The 23,769-nt window shown below is 37.6% G+C and overlaps 1 protein-coding gene across 1 annotated transcript in view; it reads left to right on the top strand.

The window, feature by feature from the left end:
* gfpt1 (glutamine--fructose-6-phosphate transaminase 1) overlaps positions 1-23,349 on the top strand; it is a 41,518-nt gene extending 18,169 nt beyond the window's left edge. The window contains exons 11-19 of the mRNA XM_077222779.1: positions 1,195-1,290; positions 1,663-1,760; positions 3,097-3,217; positions 3,295-3,452; positions 15,535-15,649; positions 17,816-17,943; positions 18,481-18,648; positions 18,893-19,054; positions 21,575-23,349. Coding sequence (XP_077078894.1) covers positions 1,195-1,290; positions 1,663-1,760; positions 3,097-3,217; positions 3,295-3,452; positions 15,535-15,649; positions 17,816-17,943; positions 18,481-18,648; positions 18,893-19,054; positions 21,575-21,619 — 1,091 coding nt within the window. The 3' untranslated portion in view covers positions 21,620-23,349. The remainder of the gene's footprint in view (positions 1-1,194; positions 1,291-1,662; positions 1,761-3,096; positions 3,218-3,294; positions 3,453-15,534; positions 15,650-17,815; positions 17,944-18,480; positions 18,649-18,892; positions 19,055-21,574) is intronic.
* The last annotated feature ends 420 nt before the right edge of the window (positions 23,350-23,769 follow it).

Here is a 23,769-nt window from a genome sequence, read left to right as displayed (position 1 = left end):
TTTAATTTATTTACAATTTAATATTATTTAACGATCAAATGCATCTTAGAAATGTCTAAGAATAGATCATTAATGTCTTGTCTATTTAAGTTTTAATATAAAGTCAGCATGAAACGAAAGTTGTAATAGTATTTTCTTCCCTATTGTTACATATATCTGAGTGAAAACAGCTTCTTGAAAAAGTGTCTTAAGCTATGAGACATATAATACATCATATATTAAATATAATGCACACCTTTGCAACCGCGACTTGTTTAGGACGTTTTACAGTGGTAATTCTTTATTTGATACCTTTCTTGTTATAACTGTCACTTATAACATCTGACCTGCATCGAACTGCATGTTTCATAAAGCTGCTGTTAGAAACATTTTGAAAACACAACATAAGGTTGTGGTTGTATACAGCTGAGGTTCCTCTTTCGATGTCTCCGTCCAGGTAGTTCCTGTCAGGGAAGAAAAAAGCTTTTAGTTTCGGTATACAGTCCGGTCCACTCTCCCTTTTAAGTGAACTGATGGAAACCTGTGCACCCTGACTTCAGGAAGTGACATTGCAGTTGAGCATTCTGACTGACTGAGACAGAGACTACATAGCAGTCCATATACCTGTAGTACTGTTGAGCTTGTGGAGTTGCCGTGTATCAGAGAACAAATGTGCAACTTGGTCTCTGGCCACCAGAGGGCAGTACATCGCTTCACATGTGCACTGCTATGTATTTCTCCTCCTTTTTTTCTCCTTCTCCATCCACTCCTCCCCCCTTTCTCCTCACCCCCTACATTTCATTTAGCCTATTGTGAAAAAAAAAAATCAATTTTCATGACCTAAATTCGGGATATAGCATTCCCTCAAAGTTGTTCTGGCATTCCTGCTGTGTTCCTCTATGATTTTGTGAGAAAATAATTAATGAACAGTTGGGCTTTGTTTTTGACCGGTGTCAGTGGCTAAAATCTCTTAATCCTGTCAAAGAGACTGTCTGTAATCAGCAACTTATGATAATAGTTTTTCAGTCATGGCTCACAACACCTCCTGGATGCCATTTGAGACGAGAACAGTTCCAGATGAAATTTCCTCAAAAATATGACAATTCACTCAACACAACCGAATTAACTCCGTTTCATGCTTCACCACAGTATTCTTAGATATTCTAATACAGTTTACCACTTGCTAACATCACTCTGGTTCTTCTTTAACAACAGGAAACTTCAGTTCCTTCATGCAGAAGGAGATCTTTGAGCAGCCAGAGTCAGTGGTCAACACCATGAGAGGAAGAGTTAACTTTGAGAACAACACAGGTGAGCCCAGCTGTGCTAAGATCACTGAATCACTTCCAGAACAGAAGTGGGTAAAGTTTCTTTGAAATTTACAATTCCTTAGAAACAATTTACATGGATTTTACAGGAACTACTTACATGGATTTTACAGGAACTACTTATGTATTTCTAAACAATTTTCTTGGATTTAACAGGAACTATATATGTATTTCCAAACATTTTCCAGATGACACCATTGTTTTTTTTACACTTAAAGTAAAAGTGCATTATTTTCCATAAAACTGGACTCATGAGCAATGAATTAGATTTCAGTTGAATGATTAGTAGCAAGTTACTGGAAATAGCTGATTTGTATGGGATTTTCTTAAAGTGTGTTTGTGTGTGTGTGTGCAGTGACCTTGGGAGGGCTGAAAGACCACATTAAAGAGATACAGAGATGTCGAAGGCTCATTTTGATCGCCTGTGGGACCAGTTATCATGCTGGAGTTGCAGTATGTACATCACCAAACAAACACACCTGACATTATTTTGGGTTTCCAGCTAATGGATCACGCACTGAAGACACCGTGTGACGCCACATTCGGTGCTATTCAGAGACAGATTCTGACAACGTTCAACAGAGTTGTACATGCTAATTCATTCATGAAAACATTTGATTTTAAAAGTTTCATTTAGCGAGCAACTGATATATCGCCAATGGCTGAAATGTCAATATATTATAAATGATTTCTTAATTATCGGCTGATAAGTTTTTCTGTTTCCTTAATAATTTGCATAATAATGATTGACAGTGGCAGGACTTTTAACATGACCGCGCTGAGAACATCACCTTTTCACAATCTCACATTTCTTTGTTTAACAGTACTGGCCTATAAATTATTTGTCCAAATTGTTAAACAAAGAAAGTAAACTCTGTATGAAAAGTATTATAGAATATGCCTTTCTCTGTGTGTGAGTTTTCCATCTTTGCTGAATCTTCACAGAACTGCTTCTAAGTAGAAAAACGCAATAGACTATATTTCTTATTTATTGTCTGTCATATGAAAGATATAATTTTGAAATGTTTGAGTCCGATCACATTGGAGACTTGGAATCCGAGGTGACAATGCAATCCAGCTGAAGACTGTCCGGATATGAAACGCATGTTAATGTCATGTGTGAAGGGCCCACAGAGACATGTACGAGTTTAAGTCCAGTTTGTAAATGGGGTCGTATTAGGAGAAAGCAAGTTTTCTCCTTGATCTTTTGAAATTAGAGTTCAGTGTGCTAATATGAAACATTTTAAGTAACTTTCAAAACTTTTCTACCTCATTTTGAAAGGACAATAAACATGTTATGTAAATGGGTTGCTTTAAAAAGATGGGGAAGCGCAGAATATTTGACCTGCTTGTACTCATTTTAAATGCAAAGAATTTACAAAAAAAAATATTACAAAAAAATCGAATTTACCATTCGAAGAATTTTTGCTGAAGAAATCCAGTGACGCAATAAGGTGGAATGGGTGAAGTGAAGACTTCAAGATCAAGTTGGTAACGCAGATTCGCCGTGTTGACCAACAGGCTTAAATGTGATTTCATACACTACTATATTATTATTATACTATACAACAAACAATAAACCCTTTTTGTTAAAGAAATTTCACCAAAAAGAATAGAATTATTGTGAAAACAAAAATTGCTGCATAAAGGCCTGATTAAGTCACAAGTGGACTTTAGAGTAAAAACAATAACATTATTTAAAAGAAACATATTATCACTTTATTTAATTTTTTGTCGTGTCTGATCAGAACATAATAACTGTTTCCTGCTGGTTCTGTTTCCTGCTTAGACTCGTCAGGTACTGGAAGAACTGACAGAACTTCCTGTCATGGTGGAGCTGGCCAGTGATTTCCTGGACCGAAACACGCCTGTCTTCCGAGATGATGTGTGCTTTTTCATCAGTCAGTCAGGTTAGCTCGTGTGTCAGTGTGTGAAGCTGTGTATTGTGTTTTTGGGAAAAGTCTGATGTGTGTGTGTGTGTGTTCAGGAGAGACTGCAGACAGTCTGTTGGCTCTGCGCTACTGTAAGGAGAGAGGCGCTCTGACGGTCGGCATCACCAACACTGTGGGCAGCTCCATCTCAAGAGAAACAGACTGTGGCGTTCACATCAACGCTGGCCCAGAAATTGGTGTCGCTAGTACCAAGGTGGGTTCTGCTCTTTTGTTTGTTTTGTTTCTTAATTTATAAAGTACTTTTTATGTCGTCTGCCATTCAAAAAAAAAAAAGATTTTGGACTGTCAAATTAACATGTTCATTAAGTGAAATTAATTTGCACTTATTATAAATTCAATAAAAATAATTATTATATATATATATACACACACACACATACACACATAAATACTATTACAACATTATTTTCCTGTTATCTCTGTAAAGCTGCTTTGAAACAATCTGTATTGTAAAAAGCGCTATATAAATAAAGGTGACTTGACTTGACAGACACACACACACGCATTTATTTTTATATATATATATATATATATTAGTAAATTTATACTATACTGTATACTATATATTTATACTCTGGCTTTTTCTTGTAATCTTAACTTTTTAGGTTACTGAAATGCTGTTTGGAAATGGTGTTGAAATGTTTCATATGTCGGATGTAGGATTAAAACTGTTAACAGTTAACACTTGGGTATTTCAGGCCTTAATTAGGGATGTCAGACCTCATACAAACCCCCTCGTAATTTGTACCATTCTCCAACCCATTTCCACCAATTTGCTAGCATCCAATGCTCTGTACAACAGATTCTTTTAACCATTCACTTTGTATGACCAAGTGAATGTCCCACATGGCAACCATCATTATGTGCTTTAAATTGGCCTATTACCCGCGGCTATCCCATAGCCAGGGGACCTGTTCAAGAAACCAATTTGTTCAATATGGTGCAGTAGGGCTGAGTAAAAAATATACATATCTCTATTAATCATTCTCATTTCAATGAATTGATATTGATTCTTAAATCCCAAGAATCAATCTTTTAGTCAATGCTGTTTTCTGTTGATGAATGAATGGAACATTTTAGCGCACCTCCCATCCAATAAATCCCAATAAGCTTTGGGCTTTGTTACTTTTGACTCTCTTAATGACTCTCTGTGGTCATTAAAGTCCCTGTAAAGGCAATAAAAAAAAAAAATTCTAAACACATTATAAATGTTAGAAATGTATTGCTAAAACATATTACATAGACTGTGAACTGTGAAGAACTGAATTGTGGAGTTAGACCGTTAAACAGTTTTCCACCATTGCTATTTTCCGGATTTTTTGGGCGGGTCTAAAACGGGGCTCGATGACGCACTGGAGCCCCTGAGCTCCTGGACACGCCCTTACTTGATGACGCACTTGAGCCATTGAGGCTGGCCGCTCCACTAACAATATACAATAGAGCACATTCGCATCAGTTTGGCGCTCAATCGCGAGTTACTGTCAGTACTATTATTTGTTACTACAGCGTACAGTTCGCTAGTTAGCTATGTCTTCGTCACGGAAATGCATACTACCTGGATGCGATCATGTACAAAACAGATCGGTGTCCTTATTTAAATTTCCTAAAAACGATCACATCAAGAAGAAGAGGATTCATTTTGTGAAGAGCCACCCTGATGGAGAGCTGAGGATCACCACCAAAACCTGCCTCTGTAGTGATCATTTTACACAGGATAGTTTTATAAACTTTCGTCGATCCGCTGTTACTGGTGAATGGGGCCGAACCGACTATCTCCCGCCTCGGCCTTCATCCTCCCGTCGCGCCGACAACTGGTGCCATCATCGGCAGTGCGTGCCCACGAATGAGTGTAAGTTGCCTTGTGTGCTTATGTTAAAATTAATCTAATAAGCTGCTAGGAGCATCCATTCCGGCTGTAGCGGTGACAGTTGAGTGTGGCAACGGCAGTTTTACCGCGAGTGGGTGTGGTTTCAGTGCAGCTAGCGGACACGCCCCCAGCGTTTGAGAGCAGAGACTACTGCTAATTTTTTCAAGATTTTGATAGCTTATTTCATGTACTTGCTGGCTTTTTTTATCATTCAAATTTGGCTGAGTGGCTAATAACACATTTTTCTGTGATATGACAAACTCAGAACACATACTTCATTTTGACTTTACAGGGATTTTAAAAATCCCATGGCACTTCTCGTAAAGAGTAGGGGTGTAACCCCGGTGTCCTGGCCAAATTCCCTCCATTAGCCCTTACCTGTGATGCGCGGGTCAATGTATAAACAACCCGCACCCGACCGACGTTTTCAACTAACCACCCGCAACTTGCACCGCAAAAAAACCTGACCCGCTTCCTGAATTGCAGTTTTTTAAAAGTAGTCCGTGTTGTGCAAGTTACTTCCAAACTGTAATACATTATACATTACTTGTTACTGTTATTTAAAAGATTCATTAATTTTAATTCATTAATTTACAATATTACTGTCTCAGAATTGCTATGCGTTACATTATCCTGTATTACTTTTGAGTTACTTTCACCAAAATAGATATACAGTAGTAGAACTTAACATTAAGGCTGTAACGATATGCGATTTGATCTCCACGAACCTGCAGAATCGCGATAAACCCCTTCCAACTCCAAGAGTTATCCTTCCCGTCCAGATCTAATGCTACCACATCTTTAAATTACAATTATCCTATTATTTGAATTTTAAAGTTAACATTATAAAATACGTAGACCTACACCACCAAAACTAGTTGAGGATAAATTATTTAAAATTGGGGAATTCCAGCGTTATGGACGTGACATTTGCAGTCAAAACTTTTAATATTGATATACAAATATATCAACTTGGACACCACACGCGGCTATTGACTGACCACGAACAGGCATACTGAGCTCGTGCGTCATCTTGTGCCAGTTATTCAGCCAGTAAAGTGTAGGCCTATGTGTTTCATAGAAAATTGTGTCTAGTACTAGGCTATATAAATTGCAAAGGTTTAATTGGAATCTTTATTTCAAACGACCCGACCGACCGCGACCCGAATATCGTTAAAAATATTTTTGGATGACTTGTAACCGTGGGTGACCGCAGGCACCCGCTCATTTTGGATCAACCCGCGCATCACTGGCCCTTACCAATCATGGCTTCCTAATAATCCCCATCAATTGAATAGGCTCTATCACTCTCTCTGCTCTCCACCTGTAGCTGGTGTGTGTGTGAGTGCACTGGCGTCGTTGTACTGTGGCTGCCGTCGCATCACCCAAGTGGATGCTGCACACTGGTGTTGGTTGAGGAGAGATTCCCTGATATGACTGTAAAGCACTTTGGGTGTACAGTAGTACATATGAAAGCCTTTTAATATGAAACAAAGTCTCAGATTTTAAATTCTGTCCATTTTATTCAAACAATAAACACAGCATTGAGGCTCTTTAATGTGACGTCACGGATCACTTGAACTTATCATCTCTTCCGTTTCACTACTAGTTACAGCACGGTATAAGCATGAATGATCAGAAGATATGTTGAAAGATGCAGTACAACTTACCGAAATCCTTATGTCACATGTAATCGTTCAATCAGTGTTTTAACCTTGGAAACAGTCACGTTACATTTACCTCAGAAAAGCCATTCAATGACCATGAACTCGTTAGTCAGCTGGAAAAATTAACACTACAGAGGAGCATTTTGTTAAATATATGCACCATATTTTCTTATTCTTCCTCAATATTCAATGTATGTTTGAAAAAATCCGTCAAGTTTTTATGACAGCCACCATTAACATTTGTTTATAGAAAAAAAAAACAAATCAGAGTAAAAATAAAAACATATAAAAACTTCCATGTATGCAACTTAAGTCTAAGTGTTTGTATCAGTTAATTTTAACTTCCATGTATGCAACTTAAGTCTAAGTGTTTGTATATAAATCAGTTAATTTTAACCTTCAATATAGTAAGTTAATTTTAGTAATGGAATATATATATATTAGCATTATATGAGAGTTGTTTTTTTTTCTTGAAAATTTTCAATGTTCTGTGAAATTCGTATTGTGAAATTTGTCAATGCACAGCCCTATATTGCAGTAGTACTTGAGTAGACATGGGAGCTTGGTTATCCATTATTCTACGAAGTGAATAAATTGGCATACAATTCTCAAGCTTTGATAATTTAGTTTAGTTTTTTTCCACTTTTTTTATTTTTATTACAGTTGCATTCAGTAGTTTGCTGCAAATTTAAATTATGTATATTTATGTATACAGGGTTCTATTTGTTGGACTGATAAGGGAATTGATTATTGTGTTGACCACTTTCTAAAACTCTCTCTATTATCAGTGTAATTTAAACTTTTATTTATACCCAAAAGAACAACAACCCTGGTTGGTCAAACTGCTGTACATAAAAGGAAAGAAAAAAAAAAAATAAGAGCAAAAAACACACAAATAAGTTACAGTGAATTAAAAGCTCTTCCGTATGAGCATTACAGCTCAATAGATCTAGAGCATTTGTTTTACCCACTGTTCTATTGCTGAGCACTGCATACAAGTCTAATGAAGTCACAACAAATATGTGAAAAGAAAAAGCTGCTTTTGGAATCTTGAGTCTGGGGAGCAGCTGGATTTGACTGGATAAGAGATATTAATACGGAGAGAAGAAATCTGAATGCATATTAGACTGCACTATTCATACTCTTGCTGCTTCAGCCTTTCTCTACCCCTACTTTCCTTCACCCTTCTTAAAAGGAAGATGATTGTCATTTTTTTACTGTTAATAACGTCATGCAAGAAAGACATGCAGCAAGAAAGACGAGAGCTCCAATCGATTTATGATACTTCATTAAATATAAACATGGTTGCCTGCAGGCTGAATTAGGTGATATAATTGCTCATATAAGTATCTGAGTAAAATAATGAGGGTAAGGATCCAGGACATCTGGCAAAATCCTGCACTGGCATTTAGTTCTACTTTCTGGGCATGCCATTTTCAATGAGTTTAAATGATATGTTACAGACTCCCTCGATGTGTTCCAGGTTTCAAATGAAATGCAGGACTCTACAGTTGTGGATCAAACCCACATCTGTGGTTTAATTGTTTCTTTTTTTTTAAATAATTATAATGAGGTTGTGATTTAAGAAACTCCCAAAGGTTGTTAATGACCAGGTGTTACATAGTTGTAAAAGGACCCCCCCCCCCTTTCTTAACATAAAAATGTATTTATAGGTATTATATTGAATTTATAGTCACATAGCAGTGAATATATGCATAGATCATATGAATCAAATATTTATCTGACTCCAATATAATTAATCTGACTAATCTTACTCCAATATAATTAATCCATTAAAGTTGTTGTTATTCTTAAACCTTTTATTCTTTAATGGTAAAGGTCTTTCTTAGAACTGATAGGAAAAACGTGGGATTTAACCTGAAGGTTTAGATAACGAAAGTTATAATCACTAGCTTTCAACATCATCAATGATAAAAGGAAAGATTCTCAAAGCCTTTAAAGCAGGCAAAGTTATTTTTTAAGTTAAATGTTTAAATATACCACAGTAGAATGGAACAACATACTGTATAGAAAACTTAGATGCAACAAATAATGTTCGGTTGTGCAAACAAGGCCGTAAAAGCCTTTCTCGTACTGTGAGGTTACGCAGCGGTGTGTGGGAATGGCGGGGTTAAAGCCTTTCTCCAAGATCAACAGTTACCTTTCCTTATACCCTGAGCAAAGCATTGTTAAACATGAGTGGAATACCAACACAGAAACCGACCAACAGGGAACCAAAAGTTGAGGCAAATGGGTGGTGATCAAGAGGGGGTGAAGAACACTAACATATTCCCCTCAATGTATGTTTAACCAATAGTACCTAGATTGTACATTAAGTTCACCACCATTAATTTCATTGTATAAGCGGTCAGATGAGACCAAACATGACATAATTACATATTAGAACACACTAGTAAATAAACAGTATGTAGTTGAAAGCATATGTCCTATGAAGCAAATGGTACAGACGTGTCATTGAGGTGCAAATGACTCTTGTCTCTCTCGACAGAACCATCCTGTGCCTGGAGTGTCCCAAAAGTCCTTAAATCAGCATAATTATTGATGAAATCCCTTGCACTAGATGGGCATTAACATACTGTGATGATGAAGGCCATTGTGCCACATTTAATTTACATGTATACCTTTAAAATGCTTTTTTAAGTACTAGGGCAGTAAAGAGTTCTGCCCATATTTGCTCAGCCCTACACTATTTGAGCAAAGTTAACGCAACTTAATAAAAAATTGAAAGAAATATCTGGTCTTCCTCATCTCATATCATCTGTAAATCCTTGCTGTTCCAGGGCAACGACTGACACATTTGTATTACATTCTGAAGAGCTCTGATATCAGCCCCACAGTGGAAAATGAAACCATATCCGTACCGGCTGGGCCGTATCGGCACAGAATGGAACGGTTAATCAATGAGAACGGTTTGGCCCGATGGTGGAAAAGTGGCTTTTGTTGCACTGTAAAATGGTGGTCTCTTTCCTGTGGTGCATTGTCATTGTAATAATTTCTCAAGAGTGTCAAATTAATTCCCTTCGGAGGGATTACAAAACACCATGATCATTCAGGAAGCTGTTTCCCAACTGGAACTCTCATCACAAAAAGAATGACACTCTGACTTTCGCATCTATCCATCAATGAAAGTAGAAATCCATCCGACCATTCTTTTATCCTCCTACTATTTGGTTCCAGATTCATGTTTTTCCAGATCAGGGGCATTAAGTGTCTGCAAAGGACTTCAGTGGGTGTTTTTACAGAACACCCACCAAACATGCACAATCATGCTCAAGCCGAAAGTTGGCCATCTTGCTTGTCTAAATTACCCTTAAACCACATTTTTAAAATGTTGGGACCATTGAGAATTGTTGGATTGCTCCACAGATGCAGGCAGTTGCTCTATCCACCCATGTCTACACAGCACCAGAGCAGTCCCTCAGGGGAACCTCTAAACCCACACCCACAACTACTTGGAGTGTTGCGCTCCTGGGTTTCCAGATTTCAGCTGTAATAATTGGGTAGTTTAAGTTTCGGGGAGAAGACAACTCTCTGCTGACTGAAAAATGTGAGTGTCTAGTACATGGCAGTTCTCTTGTCCTGACTCTTTTGACCTCATTTTCAAAACATCCTATATGTAATGTTAATCTGCTGGTATTACTTGGTTTGCCTGCTTTTGCTGTGATTGCAGTCCTCCCTCTTCCACAAGGCCACTTTTCTTCCAGAATATTCCTGCTGTGGCAAGCTTTGATGTTTTTCAAGATTCCATACTTAACGTCAGTGTTCCCCAAAAAAAAATTTTTCTTTGGAATGTCACCGTTTTTAAAGACCCCCCCCCCCCAACTTTATTGATGCTCTGCTTGTCCCTTGCTGAATCCTTTTCCTTTTCTGCCTCTTCATATTCAGCTAATATTGAAATAAGTAGAACTGGAACTTTGAAATGGGATCCAACTGTATCAGTTATCGGCGGATTACTTCCTGCACTCCCATTGGTTGTCCTGCTTTACACCGCTGCTCATGTGTGTAAAGTTGAACTATTGAAATATTTTTCATTGCCAAACAGTTGTCCTTTTTGGTGTCTGTTCTCTTTGTCATGGCAAATCACTGTCAGTGTAAACACCTACTTTAGGCTGTGTTCACATTTGGCTGGTTTAAATCGATTAAAACAAAGTCTGGAGCGATTGGTCTGTGCGGTTCATTTGATTAAGTGTGAACTTAGCCATCTGAACCCTGGTGTGCACCAAACAAGTGGACCGAGACCGCTGAACACATGGGTCTGGGTCTGCTTTCAAACGAACTCTGGTTCGACTGAAATGTGAACACAACACGGACCAATGACATGTAAACGAACTAAAAACAGGACATGTCACAAGATGCAACCAAAAAGGACAGATCTTCGTTTGTGTCTGTGACTGGATTACGGCTGCTGTTTTGACTACTTTACTAATTTAATAAGCTCTTCGCGAGTTGTCAGCTCTGTAAGCCCGTCTCAATCTACCCAATGGAGGCATTCGATCAGCGGGGGAAGGTCTTTGCTCGTTACTTTCTTTCCGCGTGGCAAAGTAATTTGATTAAATGGAACACATTTTCTCATATGTATTAACTCGTTATTTCATCTGGCTGGTTTTAATGATATCTGTGCATCATTTAGTCTGAGCGAATGTTTGACTATTCTTTTTAACTCTTTACTGAAAATAATGCTAGAGTCAGTTGGAATAAAATCAAATGTTTACAATTTATTATGTCAGGTAAATGTATCACGCCAATTACATAATCAGTTCAATGATAATAGATACCAACATCAAATGCTCTGGAGTAAAGAGAGAAGATGCAATACCTTATACATTATAAAATGTTATACATTATAAAATACATGGTGTGAAGTGTTTTGGGTACTCTTCGCATCACGGGCTGGTCTGGGTTACAGAATCGCGCCGAGCCTCTCGTTGCATTTCATTATATAGACAGACCAAGGCAGAAACCTCTTTTTAAATGTAAACGAGTTCACAGTGGGAATTTATAATTAATCACCGTCGAAGACTTACTGGGGGAAGAAGTTGATTTACATGGAACCATTTGCTAACAATGGGAATTTGTTTGAGTTTACACCTTCTGAGAGCAGGAGACGATTTGTCTGGAAAAACCCACCCTCCTCTCTGTGCAAGTTATCTCTCAACTCTTTTAAACTTTATTACCTTCTGTTTTACTTCTTTGGGATTGAGACCTTTGTACCAGTCACACTGAGACATTTCAAATGATATCAAACATGTGTAATACTGTATGATAATTATTCACATTAAACCATATAGATTTTTGGGTGAATTTCAGGTGATCTCAGCATGATAGAAAGAGGGAATGGGGGGTCAGGAGAAAAAGATGTAGATTAGGATTGCTTGGGTGAGATTTGCATCTCGAATGATGGCGCCAGTTTCACAAGAGAGAATTCAAATGTTAACTTCCAGAAAGGTCCTTTCTCATCAGGGAGTGGTCGTTCCTCAAGTAGACTGCCTGGCATTTATAACTAACTTTATATCTCAAGTCTTACAGCTCCATCATATAACATCATATGCATGCACATTTGGCGAGCGCATTTAGCTCTGCACATAGCATTGTAAAAGCCAGAATGTTTGTTTGCATTGGAGACAACTGGAGGAAACAAACTTTTACACTGATTTGGTCCCAAATGGGGCTGTCAGCCTTTGTATTCAGCAATACAATGTTTAAGTGTCTCAATGTTGCATAGATGGATGCTAGGTAGTAGACCTAAGTGCAAAGGTAGAGCTCTGTTACTTGACCTGAATCCACTGGGACTAAACAAAATGACTGGTTTTGAGGTTTTTCTTTGTGTAACTTTTCTTTTACAGGTTTGGGTTTGCTTAGTTTCAACAAAACTCGCCAAAGAGGTTTGGATAACTATGGATTAGGTTGCTGGTAAATTGGGTAAAGACAAAAAGGTTGTTGGTTTAATGAGTTCTAGCAACTTACCAAGATCAATCTGTCAACACTAATTACTATCACACCTTTGACCAAGCTACTTAACCTCAGATTTAGTGCAGGTAGTGAACCTTTACAGATGAAAAGCATCTGCAAATAATAAGCGACACAGTAATGTCCATGGATCTGCTCTCATGTGTTAGTGATTTGTCAGGGTGGGTGTATTGTCCATGGCTCCTCTACCGTCACTGGAAATATCTTGCGTGAACTCACAGAACCTTAAGTGAGCCAGAGCATGTTGTCAGACATCCTGAATGCTTTATACATATGCTTCATATTTGACTGAGAGTGGCTTTAATATGCTCTGAAAGATGATAGCATGGCGCTGGATTACAGTTAGACATGTAATGTGACAACGTATGCATTGAGGAATGCCGTTAAAGTGATTTATAACCACTGAGGCTTTGGGATCAAAGGCGCATGTGAGAGATGGGGACAAGGAGACAAATAAGAAGCTGATAGAATGTTATTCACCTTTCCTTTCTATTTTTCCTGGTCTTATTTGGCAAATCATGCAACCAAAACAGAATTATTATTTTTTTATGTATTTTTTATAACACCTCTTAGACTGAAATATGATATAGTGTCTTTGGCAACCCAATTTCTCTCGCTTTATCATTTGACCAGGTGTGGAATGTCGATCATCAAGTTCTAAATGATAGAGGCTCTATATATCCCAGTGTTTCCCAAACTTTTTTCAGTCGAGGCACCCTTTGAAAATGTAAAAAAAATTTGTGGCACCCTACACTAGTGTTGTCACGATACTACTTTGATACTATACCTTGAAATGTATTGATTTTCAATACCACAGGGAATAGCTCCCGTATATAGGCCTACTGTCATATAGATATTTTTTAATGTTATCAATTTTTTAGTCCATCCATTTAAAGTCTAGGAAATCATTAATTTCTTCTGCAGAGATCACTTCATGATGACATATTTAATTAAGGCTTTTATTCATAATTCAGCAAAACATTGCTCAATTACCATTGCAAATCTCACCTAAATGTTTGCTCACTCAGTGTAGGCCTATTTGTGTTTTTATATTGGGATAATTTTGTTATAATTGCACAAGATAGCTTGTTTTTAATATATATTTCATAATGTAATAATTTCACAGTTAATCTCCAAATTAATGTATAAACAACATAAAGACAGTATATTTTAAATAATTGTTTAATGGCATCTTTTTTATGAATGAAGCCCAGTATCACTGATACCAATACTGCTACTGATGTCAGGAAATACACATAAATTGAATAAAGTTATCAAACACTTTACAGTCTTCACTGCATAAATTATAAATGAAATATAGATGAATCCTTATTAAAGCTACAAGCGTTCTTTAGTCAAGAGCAGTGAGTAATTTTCTCTGTTACTTGTTCTTTGATTCTGTTGTCACTGCTGCACTTGTTTATCTCACACGCGTCCCATCTTCTCACAACTCTTATTTAAGATTTTAACTAATTTAAGACTGCTCTCATGAGGATACTCAACAAAACGGACATTTTGGCATAACTGTGTGTTATTATTCGTTCAAGCACGAAAGAGAAGTCGATTCTGGCACGCGATGCGCGTCGTCCTGTGTCAGCAGGACATTCACAGACAGCGCGTTCTCTTTTGTCTTTTCGCGGTTGCATGGTTTAAAAGCATTTGCATGAATAAGAACGTGATTATATAATGTAAGGCTAGCCAAAGGATGTCAGAAAAAAACGGATGCTGCGTTAATTGTGTTTAAATATTTTTTAACGCGTAAAACTGAAAAACATTAATCGCACGCGTTACCGTTGACAGCAGCACGTACATAACCGATGTGTTTGTTAATATGCGGCAAGACGGACCTTGTGACAATGTTTCGTGTGTATTTGACCGTAAGCGTAACAAGCCATGAAAAAGAGGCAGCTTTATGTGTGGACGCTGGGAATGAAGCACGAGAATGAAATCATGCGGAACCCCCGCAATTCTACGAACGCAGAAAACTTATGATTTGCATTTTTTATTATAAATTTGTGTGCATTATTTGTTGTTATTAGACGCTTCCGACGATGCGAGATTGATAAATTTTTTTTTTTTTTACACATTTTAGCAATTTTAAAATGTTTAATGGAGTTTTTACACGGCACCCCTGCTCTCGCCAGAAGGCACCCCAGGGTGCCGCGGCACCCCGTTTGGAAAACGCTGATATATCCAATATGCATCTTGGGAGACTCAAGGCACTATTAAAATGCCTGAGGGTACATTTACACGACAAACACGTACAAACGACAACGGTCCCCTTTCACACATATCTGCAGAAAATTACAAAAATTATTTTAACTACATTATGCAATATATAGGCAAAACAATATAAAAGAAAAATCATGAGCTAGGAAATGTATAATAGTGTAAACATTTCTCAAATGGTTATAGAATCTATGGGATTAAAACGTTTTTTTTTTTTTGTCTGTTTCAAAGAGAATGAAGTGAGTGAAAGTCTGATGTGTCTTTTTGCTGCTGCTACTGTATATAGTTGTTAGAGTTTCTGTGAAACCATCTCAAAATGCATCTAATTCATAGTTTGCTTGTTTGGTGTGCGGTATTGTGGATTATTCAGTAAGTATAACTAATAATTTCATGTCTGATCTGTCTCCGGCACTACAGGCCAATGTGGGTCAATACACAGTGATAACCATATGTAACAATACAAACCAATTGTATTTTGACCTCATTTGAAATCTATTTTTTTCTGTTTGTTTTGTCTGTTGCAGGCGTACACAAGTCAGTTTGTGGCTCTCATCATGTTCGCCCTGTTGATGTGTGATGACAGAATCTCAGTGCAGCCGCGCAGGCGAGAAATCATACAAGGCCTCAAAGTGCTGCCAGGTAACCTCAAATACAGCTCTGTGTGTGTGTGAATGTTTTAGTATTGTCTGGAATTCTGCAAGAATGGCTTCTAATGTGATCCCAGTCATAAGTCACAATATATGATTTCTAAACCTCTTTTTTTGTAGACGTGCTCTTTGTGTACATTTATGTTGGCGAGTTGCTGATGGCAAAGAGCTCTGAGCGTGCAAGTGTGTGTGTTCATGGATTGGTGTGCAGGGAGGAGCAGATGGCCTCGGCCAGCTCTCTCAGTCACTGTTGGAAGTCTTTATTGGACCACAAGTGTCTGCTGGGGCGCCCCTCTCCTTTCTCCAGTTTCTTTCGTTTTCCCTCTGTGGATTTTTCGTTCTGCTTCCAAGCCAATGAGTTCAGGAATGTGTTGGCAGCCAGTTACTAAACATCCCCCTGCACTCCAGCTTACTATTCATGCTAAAAACTGCTGATTCTGTCATTAATTGCTTGCATGTTTTCGTCACTGTATTTGCAGCCCTAAACATTTGTATGCAAGTACATTACTTACTGTAGTTATTTTCTGAAATGTGTACACATGTATGTATTGTAATCTCAGTCTTGCCACAAGGGCTGCTGCAGCAGGTATTATATCTGTTGATAACTTCAACTACTGTCGTGGTAGAGCAGCAGATTGGAAAGATTCTTGCAAGTTCGTTAAACTGTGCACTGTTTGCGGCTTTACTGGATGCTAGATAAACATGTTAAGGGAAAAAACAAAACACAAAATTACATTGATTAAAGGAACAATATGCAGGGGGGGGGGTGGTCTGCACACGCAAGGTCTCTCGCTCGCTTACCTCTGCCGTGCGCGCGGTTTGGAGCACAATATCTTTACTCTAGATTACGGGATATTTAACTAATTTGCGGTATAACTAGTCGATCGCGAGTGGCTCAACAGGTAGATATATAGATAAACTCATCTTTCAGGCATTTTACCTACCGGGTTGACACTTAAGCGTGAGAAATCGGGGGTGTGGCGTGAGAGCGTGAGAATTGGGTCAATTGCGTGTGTCTCACGCTCAATGCGTGAGAGTTGGCAGCCCTGTGAATGTTGTTAGTTAGGTTGTTTGTTGGCTGTATGAGACTAACTAAGCTAGATCAACATTAGAATAACATACAGATCATATTCTAACATTTCATCATGTTGAACTAAATAACATTGATTAGTTTTATGTACATTTGCTCACCTGTCTAAAAGTAAATGCAACACTCGCGTCTCTTAAGTTGAAGTTAGTCGCGGACATGGAGCTCTCGGCATCTCGAAAGATGCTGATCTTCGTTTTAGTCCTTTTGGTCCATAATGTTTGAACTAAACAACAACAGCGTGAGCGTCCTACTAGGCATAAAGGCCATAACCCAGTTGTCCACGTCTATCGCCATGGTTACTATGGCAGTGCGAGGTCAAACCTGGCGGAAACCGAGGGTAACGCGGATATGACGCCATTGACTGGCGACTCCTCACCCCTGCTCACACGTCCCGTTTGCTTGGTTAAAATCGCAATTTTCTCACGATTTACAAATAGTTGGAAATATTTGGGATATTGTAAGTAACCAACTAAACAAAATATATAACATTGGCCTAGTGGTTTTTGGATATTTTACAGCAAAATTCTTACATATTGTACCTTTAATTGAAATAGATCCCCCAGCCACGTTTAACTCAAGTCTGGACCCACTTTGGGTTTTATACCATTGATGGGACAAACAAAATCGGCAAAGAGTACAAGGAATTAAAGTATACAAGAACTGCCTTGTAAAAGTAAAGTGCACAGTGAATACCATGAACACGCAAAGCCACTTGCAACGCCATCACCCTGATTTCATTGAAAATGTTGAATTTACTTAAAATGTTAAATTTAATTTACAGACTGAAAAACTTTGTGCTGTTTTTTAACAGTTTGGACTTTAAAAAAGAGAGAACCTGCACTTAACCTTTTCACAGACATGTTGCTTTTATAGACTGCTATCGGGATGTATCATTATCGGATTGTCTAGCAATATATTGAGTATCACAGAATTGCTGTATCGTGATATTATCAGTATCGTGAGGTACCCTGTGATTCCCACCTACCTTTACTAAATATTTAATGTGCGAATGTGCAAAAGCACTAATTCTTGCACAATTTACAAGCTACATTGTGTGTCTTTTACTAGATCTGATCAAGGAGGTGTTGAGGCTGGACGATGAGATTCAGAAGTTGGCAACTGAGCTGTATCAACAGAAGAGTGTTCTCATCATGGGCCGAGGCTACCACTACGCTACCTGTCTGGAGGGAGCTTTGGTTAGACCACATGACCTCTTCTTCCCTCCTCCTTCACCCATCTATCAGTCACTCCACTCCTACTTCTGTTTCAAGTCTTCTGGAGCCATATGATAGTGAATAATGACTTAAATTTGGGTCTGTTCTTCACACAAAGCTTTTAATTTTCCTCTCTTCCATAGCTCTCACATTTCATTTCTGCTTGTTCAGTTCACATGTGATTAGCTGTCTGTGTGTGTCAGTCTGCAAGTGGAAAAATCGGACAAAAGCGGTAGTTAACCGCAGATTAAAAATCGCAGATAAACAGAGGAAGCAATTTGACTGTGTTAGTTAAGGAAAAAACCCACTTTCTCTGGAAGTGAGGATGGGGAAACTGTCATTGAGGCATTAGCCATATCTGACCACAAAAATGTGCATTTGAACCTAAGATGTGATGCAGCTGTGTGTTGTGACAGCTGTGTGTTGTTTAATCTTTTCTTTGTTTTTCTTTGGTTTAATAGTTCCCGTCTAGTCAATCTTCTCAGGTAGCATGATATTGCTCTTGTTTTTGTCATTTAGAAAATTAAGGAGATCACGTACATGCATTCAGAGGGGATTTTAGCTGGAGAGCTGAAGCATGGGCCGCTGGCTCTAGTGGACAAACTCATGCCTGTCATAATGATCATCATGAGGGACCATACGTACAACAAATGCCAAAACGCACTGCAGCAGGTGGTGGCAAGACAGGTAAGAGCCATTCAGATTTATCATTACTCGATTAGCATGTCCTGCAACTACTTGCAAGATATAAAATAGTGATTAAATGCGTTGTAAACCAAGTTTTAGTACACAAAAGCACATGAGGTGGGTACTATGCCCGTGGCTTTACAAGGAATAGATTGAATATCATTAAAATGTTGCTATTTTTGTACAGCCCTAGTCATCTCTTCAGTTTTTGCTGTTTAATATGAAATGGTTGTTGCTATTGTAGGGCCGTCCAATCGTAATCTGCGATACGGAGGACTATGAGACCATCAACAACTCCAGTCGGACCATTAAAGTGCCTCACTGTTTGGACTGCCTGCAGGGAATCCTCTGTGTCATTCCTCTACAGCTGCTCTCCTTCCACCTCGCTGTGCTGCGCGGATTCGACGTGAGTCTCAAGCGCCTGTTTCCTCTCACTAATATACACTCACTAGTAGGGTTGGGAACCGAAAATCGGTTCTTATCCAGTACCGTTAGTGTTTTGTGAAAAATACTGGAACCGTGCGAAATTCCTAAGTCTCGGTTCCGAAAACGGTTCTGGTGCGCTCTGTGGGCGAAGTGCTGGGAGCTTATCCTTAAATACCTCATGAATATTAAAATAGTAATGAATGCACTGGCCATCGTGCTACTCGTATACGTTTTGCGTCAGATTGACACGCCGGGATTGTGTATGGAAGCTTGTTTCTGCCACAGAATGAAAAATAAAAAAGGTAATTGCGACTTTTTATCTCACAATTCTGACTTTATTTTTTAGAATTGCGAGATATAAAGTCAGAATTGCGTGAAATAAAGTCGCAATTGCGAATTTTAAAGTAAGAATTGTGATTTTTAAATTTGTAAGCGAGAAAGTCAGAATTGCGAGATGTAAACTTGCAATTGTGAGAAAAAAAGTCAGAATTGTGAGATAAAAAGTCGCTATTATTATTTATTTAGTGGCGGAAACAAGCTTCCATAATTGTGTGTCCATATTTCTCAGAATTGCGAGATATAAAGTCAGAATTGCGTGAAATAAAGTCGCAATTGCGAGTTATAAAGTCAGAATTGTGGGACATAGTTGCAATTGCGTGTTATAAAGTCAGAATTGTGAGACATAGTTGCAATTGCGAGTTATAAAGTCAGAATTGTGAGACAGTTGCAATTGCGAGATATAAAGTCAGAATTGCGTGAAATAAAGTTGCAATTGCGAGTTATAAAGTCAGAATTGCGAGATATAAAGTCAGAATTGCGAGTTATTAAGTCAGAATTCCGAGATATAAAGTCAGAATTGCGTGATATAAAGTCGCAATTGCGACTTTATATCACACAATTCTGACTTTATGTCACGCAATTGATATAAAGACAGTAGAGCTGCACGATTAATCTTTATCCGATCTCGATTCAAACACCCATATGATCTTATTCCTAAATGACAAAAACTTCACACCGGAACATTCAAATCTGTTTGCACTGTCGTTGACGAGAGAGTTTCTTTCACGCACTGTCGTGTGTGACGTACCTTCACATTCCCATATGAAACCGCTTTACTTTCAGTCTTTTCAACCACACAGTAGCCTATCGATATTTCTGTGTCACAAATATACAAATGATCACAGAAGTACTGAGATAAAAGTTTATAGTTCGAGTATAAACATGTCTATGGTAGCAAGCAACCAAAACCGAGTAAATAACCTTTTGAAAGTCGCTGCTTTCAGATAACGAGTGTATCGATTACATCCGATGCTTCAAAACATTCATACAGACGACTGTTAAAGCTGCAGTCTGTAACTTTTTTTTTATGTTCAGAATTTACAAAAATTAATATGAGCGAGTACATCATGAATGTCTTTTTTTCAAACCGTGTTTTTGTCTTATCCTGAATCACTGCGGTAAGTCTGTAATAAAGCGGTTAGACTCGGACTACTTTACACCGGTCGGGTCGGCTGCGGAGTAGCCCAGTGCCTGCGTGACTCACCCGCGTCATAGACATAAACACAGAGAAGTAGCTCCGGATACAATGTTCTTCCGCAAGACGCATGTAGTTCTGTTTATTAACTGCTAGAGCGCTGATTCAAGACACTTAACCCCTAGTTGCTCCAGAGGCGTGCGACCTCTGAAATATAGCAATTGTAAGTCGCTTTGGATAAAAGCGTCAGCTAAATGAATAAATGTAAATGTAAATGTGATTTCATCCAGTAATGAAACAAGTGAAGTCTTTATGAATCAATCATTCAAACCGATTTTAAATTATATTATGTTTTACCTGTCTGGATCTTACGTGTGTGTTCAAGCATATTCCACTGCTGGAGATACAATAAGCTATAGGAAAGGTCTCAAATTATCCTAGAGAATACAGAAATGTTTATTTTTATACAGAAAAATGTATTATTTTTGCCAAAATTGCTGAATAATATGTTGGATTTGTTGACATTACGAGTCTTTTGAACTCATTTGACAAGTATAAGAAATAAACACAAAAAGGATTGTGCATTTTCCCCTTACTACTATAGTTGTTCTAACAATTTTTATTGAATCGAAACGGGAATCGTTTGGCGGAACCGGAATCGGAAAATTTCTTACGATTCCCAACCCTACTCACCAGACACTTTATTATGTACGGTGTATTCAGGCTATCTATTTAAAATAAATGCTGTTCTTTTAAATGTTTTATCACAGAATCCTGAAAAGAAATTCAGGATTTCTTCAAAAATATGAAGCAGCACAACTGTTTCAACATTGATAATTAGAAGAAATGTTTCTTAAGTGGCAAATCATCATATTAGAGTGATTTCTGAAGGATCATGTGACACTGAAGACTGGAGTAATGATGCTGAAAATTCAGCTTTGATCACAGGAATAAATTACATCTTAAATTTTTCTTAAAATGTAATATTTCTTTTCTTTCTTTTTTCTTTCTTTTTGTCCCACACAGGTTGATTGCCCAAGAAACCTGGCCAAGTCTGTGACTGTTGAGTAAACGCTTCCTGATCAACACACACACACACACACACACATATATATGCGCAAGTACAGAATATCAAAACATGAAGACAATGAGTTTTATACATGCCAGCTTTCATCGAACGGTCCTAAAGAACCTGAAGTATACCTCCTTATAACTATATCTCGTCTCAGAGCATGAATCTGGCTTCATATCATTGCTGATGACTGGAATGTGATGATTTTTATTTTTGTCTTTTAGTGGTGGCGTGGTGTGGGGTGGCGAATCTAGATGTCACACACTGTGTGGCTTATAACACGTTTCTCTTACGGCTGTTTATTGCTCTATTCATAATTTTTGTTTGTCCCAGAAAGACTTCTAGATGCTTCTCATCAAATACACATGCATTTGTGTAGCAAAGATGGCGTTCCAGTTTGCATTTAGTAACACGAGAGGCTTTTCCCTAAGAAAAACCCCATGTTTCTAGTGATATGTGGCACTTGTCAACAGGGATTTCCATAGCTAACCTCCTTTGCTCAGAGCACACAGCGGCATTTAGGAGCTTTGATACATGTGTGCTTTTATCTGAATTGGATATTAAAGCAGTGCTGATGTCCACTAGAGTTTGGTCTAGACATCATGTCTTCTCAATCCAATGATTTAAAACATAACTTTCTTGGTTTGTAAAATAGTAGGCTAATACTTTACAATAAGATTCAGTACTTTTATTAGCATTCATTAATCTTGGTTCATGTTTATTTCTATGTATACTAATACAGTTGTATAAATTAACATTAATGTATTATGAACAAATATGAATTAACAATGAATAGTATATTTATATTTTATAATGAACCTAGATTAATAAAGGCTGTAAAAAAACGTTCATGATGCTTAATGAATGATCTAATGATAGCAAATGGAGACTTACTGTTACCCTAAAATACATACGTTTATTATCTTTAGTGGTTTCTTCATTCTGGTTGCAAAGAAATGAATGAAATCCCTGCTGGAAAGGAAGGAAAAATGACTACAACCCCTGTAGATTCATGTGCATGAAGGGTCAAATATGACGTGAATGTATGATCTGGTTTACAGTATGTGGCGACATTTTAAAGAAGTAGTTTCTTTATGATTTGTGTCATAGGTTTGATTTCGCACTAGGGAATCTACTGGCCTTGATGAAGAGAATGAAATGTTTGAATATTGTAGTATTTGAAATGCTAATACTGATAGATCTATTGGTTCTCACAAAAAAGTCAGTTCATAAGGATGTTTTAAACCTAGATATTAATAGTGAATCACTGCATTTGGTGACTCAACACTGTATCTGTAGTTACTGTATGAGTGTAATATTTATAATCAGTTACTGAGATTAACACTTTAGTCGTGTGCTTGAAATATATGCATGGGTTCTATTCTTTGATTCCTTTATTTTGAGAGATTCAGAGGCCTTGTTACGTAGGAGACTGAGTGTGTCTGCGGTTTACAGTAGTATTGCCAAAGGACGCAGAGGAGAACGCGAGAAAATGAAGTATGATGTTTCATAACGCCTGCCCCATACAACGCCACCGTCAGTGTTGATCGTTTCCATGGGACCATTTTGTTTACTTCTGTCTTTCACTTATGTTTTTGTTTTTATTGGCTATAAAAGGGTTATATTTGATATACTATTTGGGATTAAAATGCTTATGTACTTCCTTTGATTCATGATTACATTATGTTGTGCATAAAATCAACACAAATAAAGATTATATCATCTGAAACTTCTGTTCAATGTTCAAAGCATTAACCAAACATTTCTTGTGAGCACTTTATTTTACAGTTCTGTTCCCCATATACATGTACTTATTAATTACAATAACTAGGGTTAATACCTAGTTATTGTAATTAATAAGTATATGGGAAACATAACTGTATAATAAAGTTCCCCATATACATGTAGTTATTAATTACAATAACTAGGTATTAACCCTGAACCTAAACCTAACCTTAACCCATGTAGTTACCTTATATTACAGTACTTTCTTAGGTAAGTACACGTAATGGAAAATAAAGTGCAACCAATATCTTCTATTAATGTCATGTAACCAAAGGATGAAGAAGGGTCATATGGGGCAATAACTATGAATGTAGAATTACAGGTCTGTGGTTATATTTTTATTACATTCTAAAACTAAACATAT

The sequence above is a fragment of the Siphateles boraxobius genome, unplaced genomic scaffold (assembly GCF_051911475.1).
Source record: "Siphateles boraxobius isolate OS27281-9 unplaced genomic scaffold, OSU_SipBor_1 9, whole genome shotgun sequence".
NCBI classification, from domain to species: domain Eukaryota; kingdom Metazoa; phylum Chordata; class Actinopteri; order Cypriniformes; family Leuciscidae; genus Siphateles; species Siphateles boraxobius.
Note: the sequence above shows the minus strand (reverse complement) of the source record. Positions and strands in the feature narration are given on the sequence as shown.